The sequence below is a fragment of the Salminus brasiliensis genome, chromosome 4, assembly GCF_030463535.1.
Source record: "Salminus brasiliensis chromosome 4, fSalBra1.hap2, whole genome shotgun sequence".
NCBI classification, from domain to species: domain Eukaryota; kingdom Metazoa; phylum Chordata; class Actinopteri; order Characiformes; family Bryconidae; genus Salminus; species Salminus brasiliensis.
The window spans coordinates 27541248-27564798 of record NC_132881.1 but is presented as its reverse complement, the minus strand read 5'-3'; the positions used below and the strand labels follow the sequence as shown (position 1 = coordinate 27564798).

Below are 23551 nucleotides of genomic sequence, written 5' to 3'. Positions count from 1 at the left end.
TAGGTATATATTTGAAAAATCTCATCCATAAAGTTAGGAACTAGTTTATAGTGATTATTAAATAATAGTCCCAATTTAGCTGAAAGAGATAAAGTGTTTGGTAATATACTCACGGATTAGTGGCTTCCATTTCACAGTAGGTGGAGGGATAATGTCTCTGCCAGTACTCCGGCCATGCAGAGCTTTGGACTTCGATGGAAACTTCTCAGACATTCTGACTGATGACTGTAGGTACAGCTGACCCTGAAACATGCCTGTAAACAGGCAAACAGACAGTTAAATTACAAATTTTAATGAATAAATACATCTCTATATGCTCTTTTTTCATATCCAAGAGCTTCCTTACCCAGGTAAACACTGGACTCTGTGGCTTCTCGTGCCTCCTCCATGAGGTCATCATCTTCCTCCTGAGGTTCACGCTCTGGGTGGGAAGTGTAGGTGGTGTCGTCAAACAGACTAATGGGAGTCACCTTCCCCCCGCCAACCAACCAGGCTGAGGCTATGGGCGTGCAGAACTACAGAGGAGGAGCACAGAGAGACCCTTAACACCCTCAAGCTATGCAACATACTACTGTCCAATTGAACAGTTGGCAGTACATCATACAGCGCCAGAAAGCAGAAGGAAGGAGTCTCTTCGAAATTAGTCACAGACGTTTGGCTGTACTAGTGCTTTAAAGACTGAAAGTAGGAGCAGGATTTCAGAGGCTTGAAGATCCAGGTCTAGACTCTAAGCTCTAACAGCCCTCACTGAGCAGCAGTGAAGCTGAAAACTTAAGAGCTCACCTGATGCTCCCAGATGAGCTGTCCTCCTGGCTCACTGCTGAAGGCCATGACCTTCCAGTCTGGAACGGACACTTTGATCACCAGGTTCAGGCCGTCTCCCTGAATGTGTGCATTAGCGTGGTTCTGAGATTCCACCTCCTCCAGGATCACGCGTGACCCGTCAGGTCGGACTTCACGCCACACCTCCTTATTGCCGGTTTCCCCTTCCAAGAAGCCAAGTTGAGACTGAACTTCTGAAACGAACTTCAGCTCAAAGTTCCCCACGCTGAAGTTCCACCTGAAAGATGGAGACAGGGCTATATTACTATTTACATGAGGCAATAGGGAAAATAATGCGGCTCTGGTAGGCTTGGGTGATTTGATGATCTCCTCACGATGTCAACAGTGTTGACTGCCGTTATTATTATGGCAGACTGCGGCGCTCAATTCTTCATGCGTGTTCAACGGTTCAAAAGAAGCTGTCCACAAGTCACACTATATAACCAATTATTATCGGAGCATTTGAGAAAAGCACAAAGTGCAAACAAGGAAGATGGAAGGAATGCACAATTGCAATAAAAGCACCATTTTTTCTTGGATATGAACGACACAATCATGCAGTAGTTTGTTTGTTTTTTAAACCAGACCTACTGACAATTGTGAAAAAAAACATATCAATGTGGAGGAAGAAGTCAGGAAGGGAGACTCACTTCTCAAAGCCACTGCGAGGTGTCACAGCCCTGACAGTTTTCTGTGTTCTCTGCAGCAAAAGCATGTCCTCTGGCTCCGTCTCCTCCTCTCCCCAACGACTGCAGCCCACCGCTGAACAGATATACTTTAGCTAGAGAGGGACAGAGAGGAAGAAAAGAAAGATAGATAAGACTTCAGGACTTCAGAACACTCAGCTTGGTAAAGCCCCACAGTACTCTGCCTGCAGCAGTACCTTGCCGCTGTAGGCTCCCAGACCATAGGTGGTGAGGGATTTTCCACCAACCAGTACAGTGTCTTCTCCAACCCTGTAGGACGAGTCCAGCAGAGACTCCACACTGAAGGGAACAGCCTCCATACTCTCCCTGTCCCTGTTCCACTGAAACAGCGCTCCATCCAGGGAGGGGATGAACATCTTATTCCCAAACACCTGGGGAAGACAAATGCATGGTCAAACACTGAGGCTTTGCTTTGATATGACACTTACAGCTAAAGGGGTGAGTGATGAGGCATTTATTTAAAATTTTTCCATCACACAATATATTTATCACACTAGTTTGACAGGTAGACAAAATGCACTTGTGATGGTACAGCCATCCATGAATTTTTAGCTCATCAGCTTCTTTCCTGTCAGAGTCATGATGGGTCTGGAGCCTACCAGGAATAATTAGGAGCAAAGCAGGAATACCACCTGGAGGAGGTGCCTTTAGTGGTGGGCATATTATGATAAACGTTATGATTCACCATATATTTTTTCTGAGCATTTTCAATTGACTAATTACTTAATGAATGAAGTACAGTACATTTTAGATAAAAAAATATATAAAAATCACCGTACCATGAAAGTAGTACGCTCTGTGACTTATTACATCATAATTGATCATGTACATTTTGACAGTCCCTGGGACAGTACAGACACAAGATGGATGAGCGAGGAATCCGACCGGCACCCTCTGCATTAAAAGCTAGCATGTGGTAGACGCAAATAAAAGTTTGGATTGTCGAGTTTGGATTGACAAAGCAAAGTACAAACTCTATCGAAGCTTTTATTGCCAAAGACAAGTGTCTGTATGCAGTCGTTGAGAACCAGGACTTTCTTGCTAAGCACACTTTGGAGTAAAGATACAGCAGCCTCTCAAAGATCTTTTACTGACACAGCAAAGATCCCCACACTCTACAAGAAGACCAAAACCAAAAGCTTGCCGAGCCAGAGTATCGAACCCACAACCCTGTTATCAATGGCCCGGATCTCTAACCGCTGAATCACCAATGAAATGTGAAGTCCCTATGACATCACTGGGCCGAGATGTAGCACACTATAGCAGAGAAACATCAGATCACTAAATCACTCAAAGAGTTGGCTGCTGAACTAGGTAAATTCTTACATGGGAAATGTATGCCCACATGCTAAACCTGGCCTCTCAGCCAGTGCTCCAGTGGCCCACTGTGTCAAGGCTACTAAGGAGGGTAAGATGTATTATGCTTATTATGTTTAGGGCAAGAGGAATTATGTTTATGATGTTTTTTTTTAACATTTTTCAACTGCAGCCCCACTGCAGAACCATCCAGTTGACCCAGTTGCCAAATCACTTCCATTAGGGTCATTAACAAAATATATTAGAAGAAAATTCATTAAGGATCATTACAAATACTTTAAAAGTATTAAAAGATTTAAAAGTACCAAACTGTATCAAAAGGAACTTAGTAAAGAAAATAAAAAGTGCCTAGTGATTCCCACCCCTATAAGTTAGTATGCTTCATGTGAAAGCTGTATATACTCCTAAGATGTCATGATTTGTACTTTGCACCCCAAACTAACACCACATTACCAGGGATTTAAAACACACACACACTTGACAAACAAACAAACCTGCGCACAAGGCAGCAGAGCACTCTTCACAGCTCAAGGTCAAAAAACAGCTCTACTGAAGAGTACTAAAGAGCACCAAGATAAGGTGCTTTCGTCTTCAATTGTGTTTACGTGGTGAGGAGTGGGTGTCCTAACTAAGTTACAGGATATGCAGTGACATTAGAATCGCACCATTAGAGCGATTTAGAAAAGTGAGTGAGTGAGTTGCGCCTCTTGCATGGCTCAGTGAGCCGACAGCCACGCACATCCGTGAGTTTTGCCGTGCTCAAGACACAGCTCCAGCTCTGATATGGAGCTGATAGGCAGAACACTGATAGGAGGGAAAGAAGGGGGGGGAAAAACACCCATGAAACAACCCATGAGCCTCAGTTCAGGGTGACCTGGACCAATCAGGTTTGAGACAGTAACTTTTATTGGTTTAGGCAGATTTAGCCCATAATCTAAAGATTACACAACAGAGCAAAACCACATCTTTAGAGATTAAGCTCATCGCCCTAACTTCCAATTTAAACACAGATTAAATCCAGTTGTTAAAGACCATTACATAAATCTGGCCTCAGTAACTGACCCACATCCCTGCTATGGAGCCTGTTCTCACATACAGAGGTGCATCCAATCATATGACCCTACAAAAGAAATGAGATCACACAGCCCTCCTGTTGTACTTAATCTAACCTTGACACCTACTCGCACCAGCAGAGGCAGCCTGAAACCATTCACTGTGGGAAAGAAAGCAGCCGGGAGGCTCAGATTGGCTGCAGCATGGGGAGATGAGGTCATCTGCCAATCAAATGCACAATGAGGGATGAATACCTGCTGTGGCCAACTCGTGGTATAGTGGTTAAGAGGTTTAAACAGTCTGTGTGTGTGTGTGTGTGTGTTGATGACTCATCTCTCTGCTACACTGGGTTAATCCAGCATGTGATCTGTGTGTATGATCTCCAGCTGTACAGGATCTCCTGGAGGATTTCACATAGCTTTAATCGCCCTCCACTCACGCATAACAACAATCGATTTACCATTCACCACTACAACCTTTCCTTTGATTTCAGCCTATCACTATTGATTATGTTACTAATAAAGGAATCTTCATAATTAATTGAGCAATTAGGTTAGGGAAAAAAAAAAAAAAAGTAAACAACAGGGCCTCATGATCTTGGAAAAGTATCCAATATTGGAGTAAAATAAATAGGGTGGGTGTAGATCTGTCATGGCAAAAGAAATCAGTGATGCTGAAAGATTGTTCAACGCTAGTAAACCAAAATAAATAAATAAATAACATGCATAGTCTTTAAAAGATTTAACTAAGAAATCATTTTAACATTTATTAAGGACTTTATTAAGGGAAAAGCTTATTGTTCTGTAAGGCAAGGCAAGATCTGAGAGACCAAGATAACTCTCAGAAAAGCAAAGCAACACCAACAAGCCCCACATGACAGCAAAGGAGCTGAGGGACAATTTCAGCTGACACAGTAGCAGTGGTTTGCTGTTCTACTGTGCAGCACTGCTTACACGAACATGATCTGCATGGAAAGGTCATCAGAAGAAAACCTTACCATCACAAAAGGCAATGTCACAGGGCAACAACAATCATGCAAGGAAGAGGGGTGAACACTTCAAAAACTAAAACAAAAAGATACTCATTCAGCTATGAAAAGCACTTGTAAACTGTGATATCTTTCAAAGAGGATGTTATTAAGTACCATTTACTGGGTTTTTACTAGGTGCTGGACACTGGATCTTAACCCTAAATTCAGGGGTTTAGCTGTCTGGCTTTGGTCTGGAGAGATTGCGTAGATCAGGAGATTAAGATTTTGTATCGACTGAGAGAGACAGAAGGAAGGTACAGGATCGTGCTCTGCACTCAATGACCTTCTGCTTATGGCATCTCTTCAGATGTTGCATCGGACAAATACCATTACATCAACCCACTGCACCTCCACGACTGTCCGCACACACAGACCCCGGTCTCTTACACTTTTTCTCTGTGTGTGTGTGTGTGTGTGTGTGTGTGTGTGTGTGTGTCCCCTAATCAGCCGTGTCCAAAAAGCACAGAGTCATCAACAATGAACAGTCTGCATTTCTGACGCTCACCATTACCTCATTTACCTCACAGCCCTGCATGGCCCTTCCTGTCAAGTCCAGAAGTACTATACATTCCAAGACCACTGCTACAATCAAACAAATGGCTAATGCCCTCATATACGATACAATCTCCAAAAGGGCAACTTTACAAGAGAAGGGAAGACCATTCCTAGCTTTCAATGGAAGTCAATGTAAAAAGATTTTATTTATTTTGGCGCATTTCTATTGGGCCAGAGTACAGAACAACATCCAGATTGAAATAATGAATAATAAAGTGTAAAACTGCAAAAACTGAGATAATATTTTTTGCACGACAGAGAGGTGACGCCAAATCAACAATAACATTAGTACCACCTGCCGAATAGAGTAGGTCCCTTTGTGCCAACACAACAGATATGACCATTCAAGGCATGGACTCCGCAAGATCTCTGAAGGCGTCCTGTAGTATCTGCCACCAAGACGTTAGCAGCAGATCCTTTAAGCCCTGCAAGTTGTGAGGTGGAGCCTCCATGAGCATCTTCCTGTGAGCACAGTGAGTAGATCTTCCTGTGAGCACTTTTGTGAGGTACTAATAGGTACTAGGCCGACCCAGTCGCCTAGCCATCACAAGTCTGGCTCTCGTCAAAAGTGCCACAGGTTTTTATGGTGGTCACTTTTTCCTGATGCTGAATATAATAACCCATCCCTCGACAGATGCCTCTGTAGATAAAGATAATCAATGTTTTCACCTCACCAGTCAATTCTGATAATGTTATGGCTGATCAGGTTAGTCAAGCCTAGTTTTGCTGGACTGCCATTGGCAGCATAGAATATTTAATTGCATTTCAACAATGGGGAGTTAGCACATATACTTGTTAGCTTTGTGGCAAAAGGCAGATCGTCAGTACAAGAAAATGTCTCTGCTAGGCAAATGAGGCAGTCCTTGCGCATGCGTGTTTCAACAAGGCTTGTCACTCAGTCATTCACTTAGCCAGTCAGTCAGTATGTGAAATTTCCTCTTCTAGGCTCGCTAGGCGGTCCAGCAAGTACAACAATAACAACAATAATAATGCACCAATATGGGAAATACAGAAATTCAGACAGCACATGCAGCTATTTTAGTGCAGCTATTTTAGCCAGTGCTGCCGAAACATTAAGCACATCTTGAGTTCAAGAAATAAATAAAACTTTTATATTTCAGATGCAGGTTTTAACACAAAAAACAAACAAATAAATAAAAATAAAACACAACCCCACACCCCACAATATGCAGTACCAATACCTTAAGCACAAGAAAAAATCAATTTTGGCAGTATTTCTGAATTAATAACATTCATCATAATTGCCACGGCAGGCTCTGAATTCCCTCTGCAGCTCAAAACAAAACACATTTACACACAAATGAAGCAGTGCAGATCAACAGACAGATGTGTTTAGAAAAGAGAGAAACTCCACTGTAATAAAGATCATTAATCCCTCAATTACTGCCTACCCACTAACGGGATAATACAGCATGTGTGTGAGGGCCCCTTGAGATATGACAATTAGGCTCTTCCTAAAAGAAAAGAGTTCACTCAAAAGATAAATGCATAGTGTGTGTGTGCAGGCACGTGGATGTGTGTGCATGCGCGTGTTGGGTGGATGACATCATCCTACACATAAGGCATTATCTCATCTTAAATCCACACAGCATGACTCACACCACAACACCATCAGTGGCATTCCTCTCTACACCTCCCTCCCATTCTCCCCCCCACCCCCCGCCCCACACGCACACTTCTCTTCTCTCCTCTCTTCTCCGCTTCCAATGCGCTCTCGTTCTCATCATTCCTCCCCCTCGCTCTGTTGTGACAGTGTGATTGTGCAGACAATGCTGTTTACTGCTGGCCTCTGTGCTGGTGCTGTGGCCTGCTATAGGCAAGTGCTCCCTGCCTGCACCATGGCGAGGGCCAATCAGATGGGGGCCGCGTGCTCTAATCACTGAGCAGACTGCTGTCGGAGGGACAGCACCAGCCAATCAGGGCCCCCGCTCACTGCAACCCGGGGGTAAAAGAGGTGGGGGAGGGAGCTTGTGACCAATAGCGGTGGTTCCTGCATAGCAGCCAGGCATTTGAGGTTACCGCCAAACCAGACAGAGGGGTGAGCAAGTGCGCGAGAGAGCGAGAAAGAGAGAGAGCGAGCTTGTGGAAACTCCAGGGTGAGTAAAGCATAGTCAAATACACATCTTGACTTAATTTCCAAATGCAGAAAAACATCTACATCAATGTAAACACATTTTTAAATAAGTAATTAAGATCAGGCACTCAAAACTGGCTAAGCCGGAGGAGCTGGAGTAGCTCGTACACCGTTTGGACTGTTTTGCGGCATGCACGCATGTGTACATGTGCGTATTGTACTGTGCAAAGCTGCCAAAAAGATCTTCCCCCAGGCTGCTTATTGGTCTCTGGCGAACAGTGTTCTGCTCTCTCCAACTGTGTTCATGGGTACATACCATTATGTGTTTCAAAACCCATATGACTCTTGGCCATGCTCATCTCTGCGGGGTTAGAGGTCCTCACAAACACTTCCCACACAGAATCAAACACCAGCATGCAGACACAGGACTTTGCCAAACCATTCTCTCTGTGGTCAGAGCTACCCATATGGTTTTGTATATCACAATATCAGAATGAGGCACATTTTACTTAGGGAGTATTTCTATGTGTGGTGTCTATGAGTGTATGTAATTCCGCTAACACTCTTCATGTATGAAGGGTTTTAAAACATGGAGTCTGAATTGGTTTTATACCTCTGGTTTGCTGAGGCTAGATGACACCAGGCAGCCAGAGCCCACGTCCAGGTCCCACTGCTTACGCCCCTGATTCAGAGGGTCCAGGGCCGCAATCCGTCCATCCAGAGTGCTGATGATCACCAGGCTCCTGGATAAGACAAAAGGAAAGCACGTTTAATATATAAACAGAGAGTCGCAGCAATTTCAGCACCTGGCCACCATGACCTACTATAAGCAGACAGAGCCATCCATCTTCCATACAGTGCTGTATAGTAACAGTATGCTCACTGCAACATCCACTCTTACTACTACTACTCTTGCTACTACAACAACTGCTGCTACTACTACTACTGCTGCTACTACTACTACTGCTGCTACTACTACTACTGCTGCTACTACTACTTCTAATAATAACAATAATACTAATATTAATAAAAAATCCAGGACGACTGAAGCCCCTTTCAGACATTAACAGTAACCCAGAACATTTCAGCTGTACGTGTGAACGCAAATGTCCAGATCAGTTGTACCAGACATGACCCAGACTTTACCAGGACTTTGTACAAGAAGGCTAGCAGGATAATGTCCAGTACCACTGAGCCGGATATTTGCGTTCACACATATAGCTCCTCCGTGAGCACATGTTTGGACAGAGCAGGTAATTTCTGGAGAATTCACAATGATCGTGTCGATGACACTATTATGGAGGAGTCAGTAGCCTTGTTTGCCATCTTTGATGTGCTGTAAACAAAACACTATTTCCTCAGCATACTTTTTACATCCTACATAGATGTTGCCCCTTGCCTAAACCACGCAGAACATTTCCTGTAGTGTGAACATATCTGACACAGAAAACTACTGGCTGTACTATACATGTGTGAAAGGGTAGATGAACATGATTCCTCAGACATTTTCTGAAAGTTTGTCTGAGTACTTTAGATAGAAATAGCCAAAATGACTAAAGTGTTTTTCATATTAAGAAATCAAGAAGTTGGTATGAACGGCTTCACATTTCTACTGTGCAGCATTGCTTACGCAAACTGGGTCCCTCACTGCAAACCCAAGCCAGTGATTAAAATCTATGACTTGCTGCTTTTTTGCTGATTCCTCAGCAATTCTGTCCAATTCATTTCACTTTTATACAGCAAGTCCTACTTCATGAAGCAGAGGCCGTTCCAGCAAAGGGAAATTATACACTCACTGTTCGCAGTGAAATTACAGTGTTGTGACACAGCAATTTAAATACTTCTAAAAGGAGGTCTCTAAAAGCAGTGTGTGTGGTCGGGTGGGTCACAGACTGTGTAGCATCAAGCCTCATGTAAAGCTGAAATCTCTCACAGTTACTCCTGGAATCCTTTTGAAAACACTGTGCATCAATAAAGAAGCCTTGACAGATAATAAGAGACTAATCAACAGTTGAGTAGATTCATTCAATTCATCAAGCTCAATTAAACCTTACTCTCAGCTCCTACTGCAGGTTTCCCCACCCCACCCATAGATGCAGCAGTTGTACACTCAGTACGCTGGATAGAAGGGCTTGCTTAGACATAGAGTGATATGGAGTGAAGAGGGCATGGAGTCCTGACAAGGAGGTGAAGGAGAGCTTCTGATGTCCAGTCTAAAGGAGTTAACACATCACACCAGTCATCCGCACTCAGGGGGTCCCATTTTAGGGGCACCTCAGTTCCTATGGAATCACTCCTTTGCTCCAGGCGAACACTGTTTGCTTTACCACCTCCTCCTCCAATGGGATTCAGGAGTGCAAAACGCTACAACACATCACTCCTGATTGGCTGAGAGCCCCCTCCAAAAATATTTGGACTGATTGGTTGTTGCTAAGCAGTGGGTATTGTGAGGATGAATGAGGAAGCTGCACTGGCCACACCCCTCTCTGTGTGATTGAGGGAAAAAAAAAAAAAAAAAAAAAAAAAAAAAAAAAAGAGAGAGAGAGAAGGAGAGTGTCTCTCAGAGAGAGTGTGGGTGAGAGAGAGAGAGAGAGAGAGAGAGAGAGAGAGAGAGAGAGAGAGAGAATGAGAACGAATCTCATTTCCTGGATAAGATCAAAGAGCACTCTTCATCGGATCATTTCTCTCAGGGAAACAGAAGGAAGGTCGAAAATGGACGGAGGCAGTTTTTTCCACCTGTTTCAAATGGAATTAACCCCAGCCATTCAACACCGACTTCATTCCACTTCAAATCCTGCAAATTTCTGCCCATTAAACTTCGAGTTAATGACCACTGTGCTGCTCTTACAAAAAAAAAAAAAGATAAGAATAAGGAAAAAATTGCCGTCACGGCATGAGGCAAAGCAAAAACTGACCAGGCCACAAAAAGAGAGCTCTCTGGTGTCTACTTCAGCTTTTAGCTCATTTCCCAGAACATGCTCAGACGGAAACACCCAGAACTGAACTTTAAGTAGGTGGCCAAAAAACAAAGTTAACAGGGGGTAGTATCAGACTAGAGTAAAACTTAATATTTACTTATTGCCAACAATACAAGTCAGCCTATGATCCAGATAAACGCTCATACATTTTTAACATGGTATAAAAATATTCTAATTACATTTGAGGAAATGTGAAATTCACAATACGTCTCAACTTATTTATCTGGATGTACTGTGTGGTTTCTTTCTTTAAGTAATTAAAAAAGAAAAAAGAAAGAAAGCACACAGTAGATCCATACTACTAGATTTTTAATTGGGATCTTAGTTTAGTTTTTTTTTTTTTAGCCAAGAGGTCATATTTGAATAGCTAATGTGCTAAAGCTACTTACTCCTGGTTCAATACCATTAGTGTGTATTTTCTGATTAAATGGAAAAAATAATCTAAAAATCTGAATCAGCAGACACAGACATGTATACATGTAAGACTGTCTGCTGGAATCCAGTCACGCATTTATCATTTCTAAGCTTGGGATCAATTCATCTTAGCTCCTAAAGTAATTAGTAACGATAAGACTCTTCCAGCACACCACTGGACGAAGTTGGACGCTGAGAGTGTGTGACAGGCTGTGGAGAGCGCTTGTGCTGAGCGTCAGTGAAACGCACATCAGTCAGCTTCTTAAACGCCTGCTTCAACGCCGGCCGACACCGTGTGCTATCCGCCTTCTGTCTCCGTCAACACCGCTAAAGCTTCAGCCTCTCCAGCCTCGTCCTTACGCCTTCTAAGCAGCGAGGATAAAAAATACGCTAAACAAACAAATCCTCGAGTACACACACACACACACACACACACACACACACACACACACACACACACCTCTAGCGGCCAATCCATCCCTCCTTCTCTCACTCACTCGCCATCTCTCGCCCCCAGAGAAACTCGAGAGGATCTCACCCCAAAAACTGACGTAAATAGACATTACCAAAGCAAAAATACACACACACTCGGTTACACAGTATCTGAGGTGTTTCGCCCAATCGCACAAGTTTTCTCTAGCTCCCAGCCACTCACGACCGAGATGTGCTTCAGGGCGTCCAATCAGAAAGCACTAGCATGGAAAAGGCTTAGCCAATGGGCTGAGAGAGCTCGCTGTAACCATGCAACAGCAAGCAGCTCGTCAGCCCACTGTGAAGCCTCAAGTACCACCGCAACACACAGAATGAGAGAGGGGGGGGAGGGGGGGGGGGGTTGGTACGGGAGCACGTGGGGAAGTTGTGGATGTAAGGCCACACCCCTGCAGAGAAGCTGCAGAGTTCAAAACAGTTTCCAGAGCTGAAGAGCGCCGAGGTGCTTCACAGCAGAGAAGCCGCCCAGGCCTCTCAAAGCTAAAGAAAAACAAACTACACTAGTCTACACATAATGCAGTGCAGCCCAAACACAGAAACACACGGTCACTGTCCTATCATAAGTCTCATAAAGCCAGACTTCCACCCATTATTTTTATAAACCATTACAAAACACCTGCGCCCTCGTACACTCTGTGGAAATGTAATGTAATCATGTGCAGATCATAAAATAGCTGGTAATAACCTATTACTCTTTAGTTTATTACTATTATTCATGTTTTAATTATTAGTTAGATAGTTATTTTACAACAATATAGAAAGCATGAGGGGAACATAGTATGTTAAGTCTGCAGCTATTTAAATCTCTTACCAGACTTTCTTTTTTTCCATGTTTTTAGTGTTCACATGCACACATGCGCACACACACACACTGTGGGTACAAGGTGTGCCACTGGTGCTGACATGTTGTGCAGAGCGAAGAACCAAACAGTAAGATTTATGTAGGCCAGCATTCAAAGACACCTGCAGGTCTTAAAGAAAGACGTAGAGATGTTTATTTAGGCTGTGGAAAAACACGGATGGGGGTTGATTCTGCTACCTGAACTTTTCTGCCAGATAAAAACAGAGAAACTGAGACTACTGGTATTGAACTGGTTACAAATTGAGTAAAATGACTAAACATCAGATATTCAGTGAAGTAGTCTAGAATCACCTAAATATGCTGCTCTTCTGGAGTTCAACAAATGCACCATCGAGCATCAGCCAGAAATATCGGTCAAATCGGTTAATATCTGTCCGAGGTCAGTATTTTGTTTTCAAGTCATTATCGCTGATACAGACACGACATCGCTGTGCTGAACACTTTCTGAAGTTCTACAGTGTTATCAGTGCGTTTGAAAAAGCTGCAGTCTCAGAGCCGAGGTGCTGGGATTCTGCTACTGGCCCTCAGAGAGGACCAAGTACGACCTTTATGGTCATGGACACGTTTCCTTTCTCCCACATGCCTTCATCAATACAAGAGTCTGTGCACAGGAATTCTTTCCCCAGGAGTTCATGTCACTTACAGCCACACCCAAACCAAGAGCCGCCACCATATCCAGCAGCAGCACACGCGCACACACACACACACACACACACACACACACACACACACACGTGCGCCGGCTCGCTCATTAAACTGACCCTGCAGGACTCGTTCACTCTTTCCATACAAGGGCACAAACAACTCTGGCTGTTCTTCTACTATCACCATTCTTTCTGCTCTTAAACTGATCTGGCCGCTCTCACACTTTCCGCAGCATCCACACGGTGGCAGGAAGTGTTCCTCCTTCACCATTACTTCAGCATGTGATGTTAAGAAGTTAGCTACGTCTCCCTCTCTCTCACACACACAGACACACAAACTCACACCCACGGTAAGAGTTGAATCCAGGTATGTTCAATCATATCCCCATCTAACCCCACATACATCTCTATAGACATGCCATCCCCCCCTTCCTCTCTCTCTCTCTCTCTCTCTCTCTCTCTCTCTCTCTGTGTCTCCAAGTCTTCCTCCTGTGCCTCCTTGCTCTCTCTCTCTCTCTCTCTCTCTCTCTCTCTCTCTCTCTGTCTCCAAGTCTTCCTCCTGTGCCTCCTTGCTCTCTCTCTCTCTCTCTCTCTCTGTCTCCAAGTCTTCCTCCTGTGCCTCCTTGCTCTCTCTCTCTCTCTCTCTCTCTCTCGCGCGCGCACACACACACACACACACACACACACACACACACACACACACAGCTCACGGGCGGTGAAATCAAAACTCTGTGGCATGGCGCTCCACTCCTCTTATTGGTCAAGCCCTGGCCTTGATCTGGGTGGCTGATTTGTTGTTGCTAAGCAGTGAGGAACCAAACTACAAGCTCGCGTTCGACGCCGGGTCCTAGTGCCCTCGGCTTTTCGCTCCCGCTCCCTCACTTTCTCAACAGCTCGGCTTGACACTCTCTCTCCGTCGCTCTCCCCTCGTTTTCGTTCCTTTCTCCCCACCTTTCTCCTGCTCCTCCGACTGCTGCAGTGCAGCAGGGTGGGTCCTCCGCAATGACTGAAGTGAGAAGCCGAGCTCAAACAATCGATAAACAAATAAAAACAACTTTCAACAACCCAACAGCGCAGCCTGACGAGGACCCCCCTCGCCTCCGCCGAGGAAGCGGGAGCTGCCCCCGGAGCGGCCTGCATGCAAAGCAGTAATGGTTCTGAGTGCTTCAACCGAACTCCTGAAAAACAGGCAGTGAGTGCAAGGGTGAGGAGAATAGGGCAACTCGCCCCCCAAAATGATCAGAAACAGCCTGGATAGCTGGGATACTTACGCCCCAGGGTTAAGCACAACTTTCTAATGCAGGTGCCTCATATCCTTATGGTCAATTACTCCATTCTGTACCAAATGAGAGCACCAGCCGGCCTCTACATTATATTTTGTAACGAATTCGTCAATAGAAACTGTCTAAATGACTTTGAACACAGCAAAAGTGATATATAAAGTTTAGTTCTAGAAATATAAGGTTTTCTTAGGACAGCAGCAAATGCTGCTCATACCTCTTCAGTGATTGGTTCAATCAACACATAACTAATCAAATCATAAAAGGGCAGAAATAAATGAGAAAAGTTTAAGGAACATGTAATGCTTCAACACTTTGAGATGTTTTGGATTATCTATATTGAAGTGACACTCAAGCTATTAGAAACAACAACCCCACCCCCCCAAAAAAAGAGACATCCAAACTCCATCCCCTCCTTCCCTCCTCCTCTGTCTTCCTCCGTCTCTCCCTCAGCACCCAACTCAAATTCTGAGCACTTTCTCCCTCCATCCTTCTAATTGGCTAACAAGTTTCCCGACTCAAGCCTTCTGGTTGGCTGTTGCTAAGCAGTAGGCAGTTGGAGCTAGACGTCTGCTACGGTTTGTGCCAGGCAGGCAGAAGAGAGAGCTGTAACAGCAAGTTGTGTGTGTGTGTGTGTGTGTGTGCGCGCGTGTCAGATAGGGCACCTCAAGCAAAGTGTTACTTTTACAAAAGGTCTCTCTGGAATCTCTGCTAGTCCAAAAATACACACAATCAGGCCAAGTGGAGCTACACGCCTGGATCATACCAGGCCTCGCAGGCAGGCAGGAGCTTTCAGTGGAGCATGTAAACAAAAACAATGCAGGCAGCTTACCTTTCAGAAATGTCAGGTCTACATATTCACAGTTAGGTCACTCACTAAGGAGAATAACAACAACAACTTTGTGGAGGATAATAACAAAAACCGTTTTAATAAGGTTTAGCTTTAACCAGGTTTTACTGCTTTTTAAAAACACATTGGAAAAAAAAGTTCACTTCTGCTTGTTTCTTCCTCTCGGCTGCTTCTATGACTTTCTTTTTCTTCCAAGAGAAGGTTGTGATACTGCAGTAGTGTATTTACTCACACAAACACATGATTTCCTGTGTTTGATTTGGCACCGCACTGCTTCTCAGACTCTCAGAGAGGGTCACGAGTTTGGCTGGGTTTCTTTTTATGGCCTAAATTTATTATTGTGGGGGAGAAAGAAAAAAAAAAAAAAACATTGAAACAAAAGTTCAGATGTCCAGAAACCCACACTTGTTTTGCATCAAACAAATGCACGTCCTGTACATGTAGCCACCAGACACAGAAACACTGTCTGGTTATGTTTACCTTCATATGATTTGTGCTATTTTGTATACAATACATTGTTTAATAGTTAATGCTGAGCTGACATGCAAAGTATTAACTGTAAATTACTGTAAAGCTTTAGACCACAATTATTTATGGTAGGTATCTGTTTTTAAGGGGGGGGGTTTAAATACATTTTTAATAAAAGTTTATCATTTTTAATTAATCACATAACACCTATATGTTATTCTGTTGATAGTCCAAATGCAGAGCTGACTCTGAAGTAACTTATTTGGTAACTGTTTAGTATATTTTGAGGAGTCCCCCAGGGTTCTATTTTAGGGCATGTGAAACTGTTGTTATTTAGGACATTAATTATGAAGGTGAATAACAGAAGTGTGGGTCTACGTACGGGGTGTAACAAGTTAAAGACTTGCACATGATATTTTAAGCATCAGCATTCGCAGATTTTAAAAAGTGCTATTCAAAGCCTTTCCCTGCACTCCATCTAAATAAACAGTCATATTATTTTTAATAAAAATCACAGCTGATCAGGAGTTTTCAATGCTCAGAAAAGCATATTATGTATCGCAATAACAAAATTATAGTAATTCTATAAAACAGGGTGCTATTTTCCAACTCTAATCCATTTGACCTCTCATTCTAAGAAGAGATAGTGGTTAATTTTTTAATCATACAAATTCTCCCAAGACCATAAGACAAGGAATCGATTGTCCAGGACATGTTTGGCGTCCACAGTTTCCTTCTATAGTTTTGTGTTGGAGCTTTCATGTCTAATATAATACGATTGTGGTTGTCAGAGTTCCATAACTTGTTGGCTACAACAACCTTGTAGCTGAACATGAAACGTGTCTTGGCTGATCGAGCTGAAGGGAAAAACACGACAACTGACCGGTTCCTCAAAGTAACCTACAGCCATGACCTACAGGAGCTGCGGGCCACTGCTTGGTCAAAGCAGACACCGTGTTTAAATGCATATGCGTGATGTCTAACTGAACCTCGCTGCCAGAGTTGTTGACTTTGTCTTTGACCCAACACTACAAACCCCACACAGGGGAAATTAGCGCTTTTTCTTTTTCCTCCACCACTCCCCATATGATTGATCTTTCTGCCGCTGGGCCCTGCAAACTGAATAAGGGTACCAATCTTTGAGAGGTTCTTCATCACAAAGCGTTCGCCTTCTATTTTTGCTTTTGTAGTGGAGTATGTGGAAGTCTCTCGGGTTCTCTGGGTTAGGCTCCCGCTTGCCAGTCCGCCAGGCTGTGCATCACAGAAAAGCATCCCTAGAGAAAACCATCCCCCAGTAAAGCTGTTCCATGTCTCAGGGAGGGCCTGGGGGTGTTGATTAACATCGGAGTTGCGAGGAACTGAACACAATAGGTCGGTTCCAGTGTCTCTGCGCCGCTGTGTTCGTAGACTGTGCTCGTCGGCTGGTGAACAGGGCAGAGCGATTACTATTATCGCCTAGTTATTTATTTACTTTGGATATTGCCTATTCACGTATAATAAAACACAGGAGTTATTATGAGTCCCATATTATACGACTGAAGATGTGACTCTAATGCACTGGGATGTGCCCCATTGAAGATGGTAAAGAGGCAGAAGTCACAGGGGTCCATTCAGAGGTGTGAATGTGCAAGGTGTATTGTGTTTAGCACGTTTGTGTGTGTGTGTGTGTGCGTGCGTATGTGTGTGTGCGCGCGCGTGCTTGGCAGCAGATGTGAAGGCAGCTAATGATTCCACCCCTGTAGCGGGAGCAAGGTACTACGGACGCACAGTTCCCTGCATCCTTGAAGAGTCTGTGTGTGTGTGTGTGTGTGTGTGTGTGTGTGTGTGTGCATGTGTCACACATGTAATGCCAACAGAAACAATGACTAACCTGCTTTAGGTCAACTCTGTTGCCTTACCAAATTTTTAAACAAAATAAAACACTGCAAACCAAAGAACCCACTTTTTTGTTGTTGCGCGTTTTGCAATCTTTTTTTTTTATCAGTTTTTATTTATTTTATTCAATGTATCTTTAATTTATGTATTTATTTAGATATTTTTGGGGTTTTTTATATTTGTTTTTATTGTAAGATTTTATTGTATTGTGCTTTATGATTTTAGTGCTCATCACTGTTTTTTATCATCATGAATGCATTAATTTCTTAACATATTGTTCTGTTTTTTTGTATACTGTAAATAAGTGGCATACTGTTAATAAGGATTCCCCTCAATGGAAACCCAAGCTTACACAAGCACCATAATGCTGAGGATGCAAATCTCCAAAATGGTAACTTCAGGTAACTTTTCATGTGCATGAATATAATGTTATTACAAATCATTTGGGAACAATGTTTTTTTTCATCCATTTGATGTATTGAATTTTCTAATGTCCTGATGTGACAGCTTTAGTGCAGTGTTATTTCTAGTGCCTGTCCTATAAAGCAATATACTGCTTTGTATTGTGCTATAAGAACACATGGTACAGCACTCGCCAAGAGTGTACCTAATCTTAACACTATCAGTCCATTTTGTGGGAAAAACAGCATGGTGTGGTTAATATTTTAACGTTCACAGAGGAATCCCTGTGTAAGATTAAACAGAATAATCCAATTCATAATCATAAGAACATGAACTGAAAAGACGATATTAGGGTAAACCAACTGGGGAACACTACAGAAAACATACAGTAAATCAAGTAAATGTGCAAGAATCCTTTCCCCATCTTTCCTCATGAAATAAGGTCTCAGTCTAGACGAGTGTGACGGTTTAAAATGTGAAACTGTCTGAAGATCTGAGCAGTCTTTCTCGCTGTCAATATATGCTGCAACTGACATTTTCTAAACTTTCTGGTTCTCCTTTTATGTCAGTCTGGACTCAGACAGGTCAATCAGGGCGTTTTGAATCCATGTACCAGTCACGGTGGGTGGGTGGGGGCGTCTTCAGCCCGACTGGGACTCGATGTAAACTTAAAAATCATCTAACTCTCAAATAATCAACTGCAGTGCAAGCACAGTAATCAGGTCTCCGTTTAGTCACTTCATGTGACTAATGTCTGGATTGTATGCTGATAAGATTTTAGCCACAGGAAATCTGATTACACTTTCGTTTTTATGTGCTCTTATCCAGACATAATCCTGATACTCAAAATGCATGTGACCAGGTGTAAACGGTGTGTGTGGTGAACAAAACATTTTTTCCCTCTCTTGTTGTGTCAATACAGGCACATAGTAGCCAAATACAGCTACCTTCTTACCAAAATACTCAATTTGATATAATATAGAATTTATTCTCAGAAGATATTCTCAGACTCAAATTTTGGAGTAATACTGAATAGTGAAATTGACACCACTAGTCTGTATACGGTCACGTGAAAAAAATAGAAAAATAAAAAAGACACACTCCATGAAAATCTTGGTCTTTTAACATATGGACTTTTAACATAGATCTTCAATGTATCAATATTGAGAGATGGAGGAAATCTATCTAACCAAATAAAACTGAATAAAATAATGAAAACTATTTTTAGGGAAAAATAAAAAGTTGAATTAAAAGTGTGTGCTCCACATCAGCTATAGCTGATTAGAACGCTGTCCGAAAGGATTTTTGAGAAGCCCGTCTCATTTAAACATCTAACATTTCATTTGGCAAAGAACACCTAGTGAAAGACCAGAACTTCTGAAACAATGTTTTTGGACAGATGCATCCAAAGCTGAATTATTTGGCCACAGTAACAGAACACATGATTTTTGTAAACTGAACACAGCATTTGAGCACATGAACCTCATCCCAACTGTGAAGCATGGATGTAGAAAGATCAAGGTTTGGGGCTGATTTGCTGCAGCAGGGCCTGACATGCTCGCCATCACAGAATTGAATACAAATTCTTTATTTTATCAGCGTGTGCTTAAAGAAAATGTGAGCCTATCTGTCCAAAAAGTGTAGCTGAAACAAAGATGGACCACGTAACATGACAATGACCCATTCTGGGGCGGGCAAGTCAAGGCCCAGATCTTAATCCTCTTGACATGCTGTGGGGTGGTTTGAAACAGGCTGTGCATGCAAGATACCTCTCAAACACCACACAGCTGAAAGAATTCTGTTTACTTCAGCCAAAGGGAGGTATACCAGGTATACCTATTTTTCATTAGTAGGAATTGTTTTTTTTGTTAAATAAATGTTTTTGCAAAGGTGATGCAATCTCATCACCTTTATCTACATGTTTGAAACAATATTAAATATGACATTTATATATATGTAACTGTGTACATATTGTTGATGTCCAATGAAAAACATGCATCTCCAAAAAGGTACATTTACAGGAGAAGGTAAAAATGTTCTGAACTTTAAATGGAAGTCAATGTAAACTAAGACTTTATTCTAAGTAATTAAGAGCATTTCTATTGATCTATTAGTCCGGGGTTTTTTTTACACAGTGTACAGAGCAGCTACGGGGTTCAAACAAAAACGAATGGAAACAGACAGAAATGGACATATTTTTCACTGGACAGCAGTGTGTGTGTGGGGGGGGGGTATCAACACTTTATAGTCTAGACATATAGCCATCAAATGAGCCTAAACTTCACCCATTCACACCATGTTTACACTCTGACTGCTTTTTGTCATATATATAAAAAGGTACAGTAAGCAACAGCCTGGTTAACTGTAAGGCATACAGACATACAGAGGAAGGTTGGAAAATGGTTGAGTAAAAATAACTGACAACTGTTTTTGGTACACACACCCCCACACAAACGCCATGAGCCCTTTAAGGTGTGGCAAATCACTGATCCTTCCATAGGAATGGTCCACCTAACTGAAGTTTCTCCTGCCCCCCCCTCCTTAAAGATTTCTCACACCCAGTAGCCGATCAGTCTGCACTGGATCAATATGCTTCAGTGACCAGTGACTGTCAAACCGAAGCAAAACTGAAATCAGGCAAGTTCGCTCAAACTGAACCTCGACCACAAGAGACCGGTTGGTTGGTAATGTAAACAAGCAACACTGAATTCTCAAATCAGCTGTGTGTCGGTCTCTACAGCACTCAGCCACACTGCGCAGTCTACCCCACTGTCTCCCGCCTCTTCCACCACCAGCTGAGCTGGGAATAACGACACTCTGAGGGAAAATAAGAATAACAACAATAATAATAATAAATATCTGAATGAGACTTTGGGAGCAGGTGCACAAGTGGGGGGACAGCTCAGGGAAGCTCCATGAAAACAGGGACCGGCTGACTGACCTCAGAGTCTGAGAGAATCTGAATCTACCAGCAGATGTAGGCAGAATAACTTCCCTCATTACTCCAGAAGGGCTAATGGGTCTATTTTGGCAGGCATCATTAGAGAGACAGTCCACTGCTGCAATAACAGGTCTGCATGCGTGCCCATCCTCTGGGTTTCGGATTCAGATTTAGGGTGGGGTCGGCACGCTCACCAAGGATGCGGCTTTAATCACAGCACCAAGCCCCCAAAAGTTCCCAATTTACACCAAGTCAATCGCAGCGCTCGTCATTCCTGCCTGTAGTAGCGCACGGACTGGGGTTGCTTTGACTGTTTACTGCTTAACAAACACGCCAAGGTCAGAGAATAATCCCAATAACACTTCAGTCAGTAAAAAGTTGGAGCCCGCTGAAGGAATGGAGCTCCAACTCCTGTTGCTCGACTCGGTTTCGGGGGAGGTTCAGCTACTCCTGCGCGCTGCTCCAGTGAAGAGTGGTCGGAGTCTACCGAAATGAGCCAAACACTGGAGTGGTTTTGAAGCCAAAATGTCAGTTCTAGCAGCAACTTGACTAGAAACTATTTCAGACACTGCTGCCAGAGAGAGCAGTGCTCTTTATTTGCTCATTATTCGTATGTTTGGAGGACTGCTGTTATCTTTACACAGCCATTAAGCCCTCTCCCTCTTTAAACCCTGCTACTGACTCGGTAGCAAACCTACAAGTCAACCTGTGAAGGTCTCACCTCCACAACGCTGACAGCCCGAGAATGACATTGGAGGCGTCGGAGAACTTATATATATATATAGCTATACATAACGGAGATGTTCACAGCCTCCGATGTTTATATCTGGTTACGATTCGTAATATGACAATATTAATAACAACAACAACAACTCTTTAACCTAAAGGACATAAATAGCTGGTTCTCAAAATACCACAGGATTAAAACAGCAGCCTCTAACAGAGGCGACCTGGCATGGCCAAGTTAACTGTCACCGTCGACGACAACAACAAAGGCTGCACGCAGTGACTCGGTTAACACTAGCTAGCATCATCATTATTATTATTATTTCACTTGGTCCAGGGGGGTATGCTAAATAACTTTGGTTAATACACCCTCCTTTGCCCTGGCTGTCTAACTCAGCTAGCTAACTTTCTCCGTTAACGAAACCTGCTGGCCGCACAGAGCTAGCTAGCTAACTGGAGGTCGGCTCAGTGGATTAGCTAGCTAGCAAACTTCCAGGAAGTTCAGCTCCGTTCTGCCAAACTGACAGTTAAAGCCCCCGACACGAAGACGCTGCCCGCTGCCTTCTAGAAAGCCTCTGTCTGTTAGGAGTAGGAAACAGGGACATTCAGCTCGCTAGCTACCTTCTGTTTTGATGGAAGTTTGCGTCGTTGTCTCCAGACGGTTCCTCGCCTTCTCCTCCAGTCGCCCCGTTCTCGTCCTCCACCGTCACGTCTCCTGTTCCCGGAGCTCCGGGGCTCTCCAGCCGCTCCATTACGGCTCCATCTCCCGCTGCCGGGGCCTCCAGATTTCTCCCGGAGAGGGAGTTCGTTTGCAAAGTCCCCGTTACGCCTCTTAAAATCAACAACAGCACAAGGGATATGCCCGCGATTGCAAACCGAAGCCCCCTTTCCATTGGGACAAGTGGCACATTAGCTAGTAGATAGGCAATCCCATACCAAAACAGAACGCAACGCTAATTTTAAAACAACCCCAGTTATTAAAAATAAAAAGGTTCTTGCACGATTTAGAAACCAAAATTGAGCGATTCACAAGCTTTCCAGCGACTTTCGGATCTCTTTTCTTAGCGTAAACACGAGTCGCTGAGGCACCATGTTATTGGCTTTATAGCGCCGTCGGTCGTGCCGTGGTAACCTAAAGCCCGCCCCGTATCCAAACGCACATTGGCCGCGGAGGGACACACGATTCCTGCGCGGCCCAAACAGCGAGCTCCGATAGCTGCACGCGCACATCAATCCGAGCAGCTCGTCTACTAAGCAGAAGGGGATTGCGCAGTGGGGCTGTCAGTCTGCGATGCAGGCCCGCCCCCCAAACAGAGAATACTACTGGCTGCCACCCCGTCAGTCACGTCCCCTGAGGAGGGGCTCAGCCCGAAAGAGGAAAAGAGGAGCGTGGCGGGTCCAGCCCTTCCTAACGCATTAGTGGAAAGAGCAGACTGATACGACCAACGGAATGACAGACTTAGCTCAGAGGTCGTTCATTGGTACGTTCACGTTGGCCGCGAAACGCACGGAGAGCTGCCCGTTGCTCCGCAAGCCTGTCTGTCAAGCGAGTCCCTCCAGCTTTTGAGAAGGGCGGATCTGCCGCTGACGAGCTGATCAACAGAAGATCTCGTGAGGCAGAAAACAGCGAGATGGAAAGAGCGACGTGGCCGCTTGGTCGTGGGCAAAGCAAGTTCACGTTTCCTTTTCCGGAGAGGGTTCATCAGCACTGCTTGTGTGTGTGTGTGGAACAAGCGCCACAATTTAAAGTACACTCACTCACTTCCGACAAGTTTGGAGGTTTTTAATAAATAAAACGTGTCTGGAAACACGGCTGGTTTGCGTTCGGGAGTTAGTTTGATACATCTGGGTTTTATAAAAGTTTTTTTTTATATATATATAAAATACTTTAAAGCAGTTTGTTCAAAAATTAAGATTAAGAGAATAGCCAGTGATTAACTCTGAATCTCTAAGTATGTTAAATTGTTGGTCAACATAACGGTGCCCTTTTTATTTTGGCTATTTAATCCATCATGTGCTGTGCTTCATTTAGCCATTTGAAAA

At 43.6% G+C, this 23551-nt stretch overlaps 1 protein-coding gene across 3 annotated transcripts in view; it reads right to left on the bottom strand.

Moving 5' to 3' along the window:
* The window catches only part of eif2ak3 (eukaryotic translation initiation factor 2-alpha kinase 3), a 31289-nt gene extending 8670 nt beyond the window's left edge, over positions 1 to 22619 (bottom strand). For all 3 annotated transcript variants that reach the window (XR_011979635.1, XM_072677827.1, XM_072677828.1), the window contains exons 1-7: positions 22130 to 22619; positions 8193 to 8322; positions 1706 to 1900; positions 1473 to 1603; positions 784 to 1060; positions 347 to 515; positions 114 to 254 (exon numbers count right to left, since the gene is read on the bottom strand). Coding sequence is in view for 2 of the 3 variants with exons in the window: in XM_072677827.1 (XP_072533928.1) it covers positions 114 to 254; positions 347 to 515; positions 784 to 1060; positions 1473 to 1603; positions 1706 to 1900; positions 8193 to 8322; positions 22130 to 22401 (1315 nt within the window). In the remaining variant the exon portion in view is untranslated. The remainder of the gene's footprint in view (positions 1 to 113; positions 255 to 346; positions 516 to 783; positions 1061 to 1472; positions 1604 to 1705; positions 1901 to 8192; positions 8323 to 22129) is intronic.
* Positions 22620 to 23551: the final 932 nt, after the last annotated feature.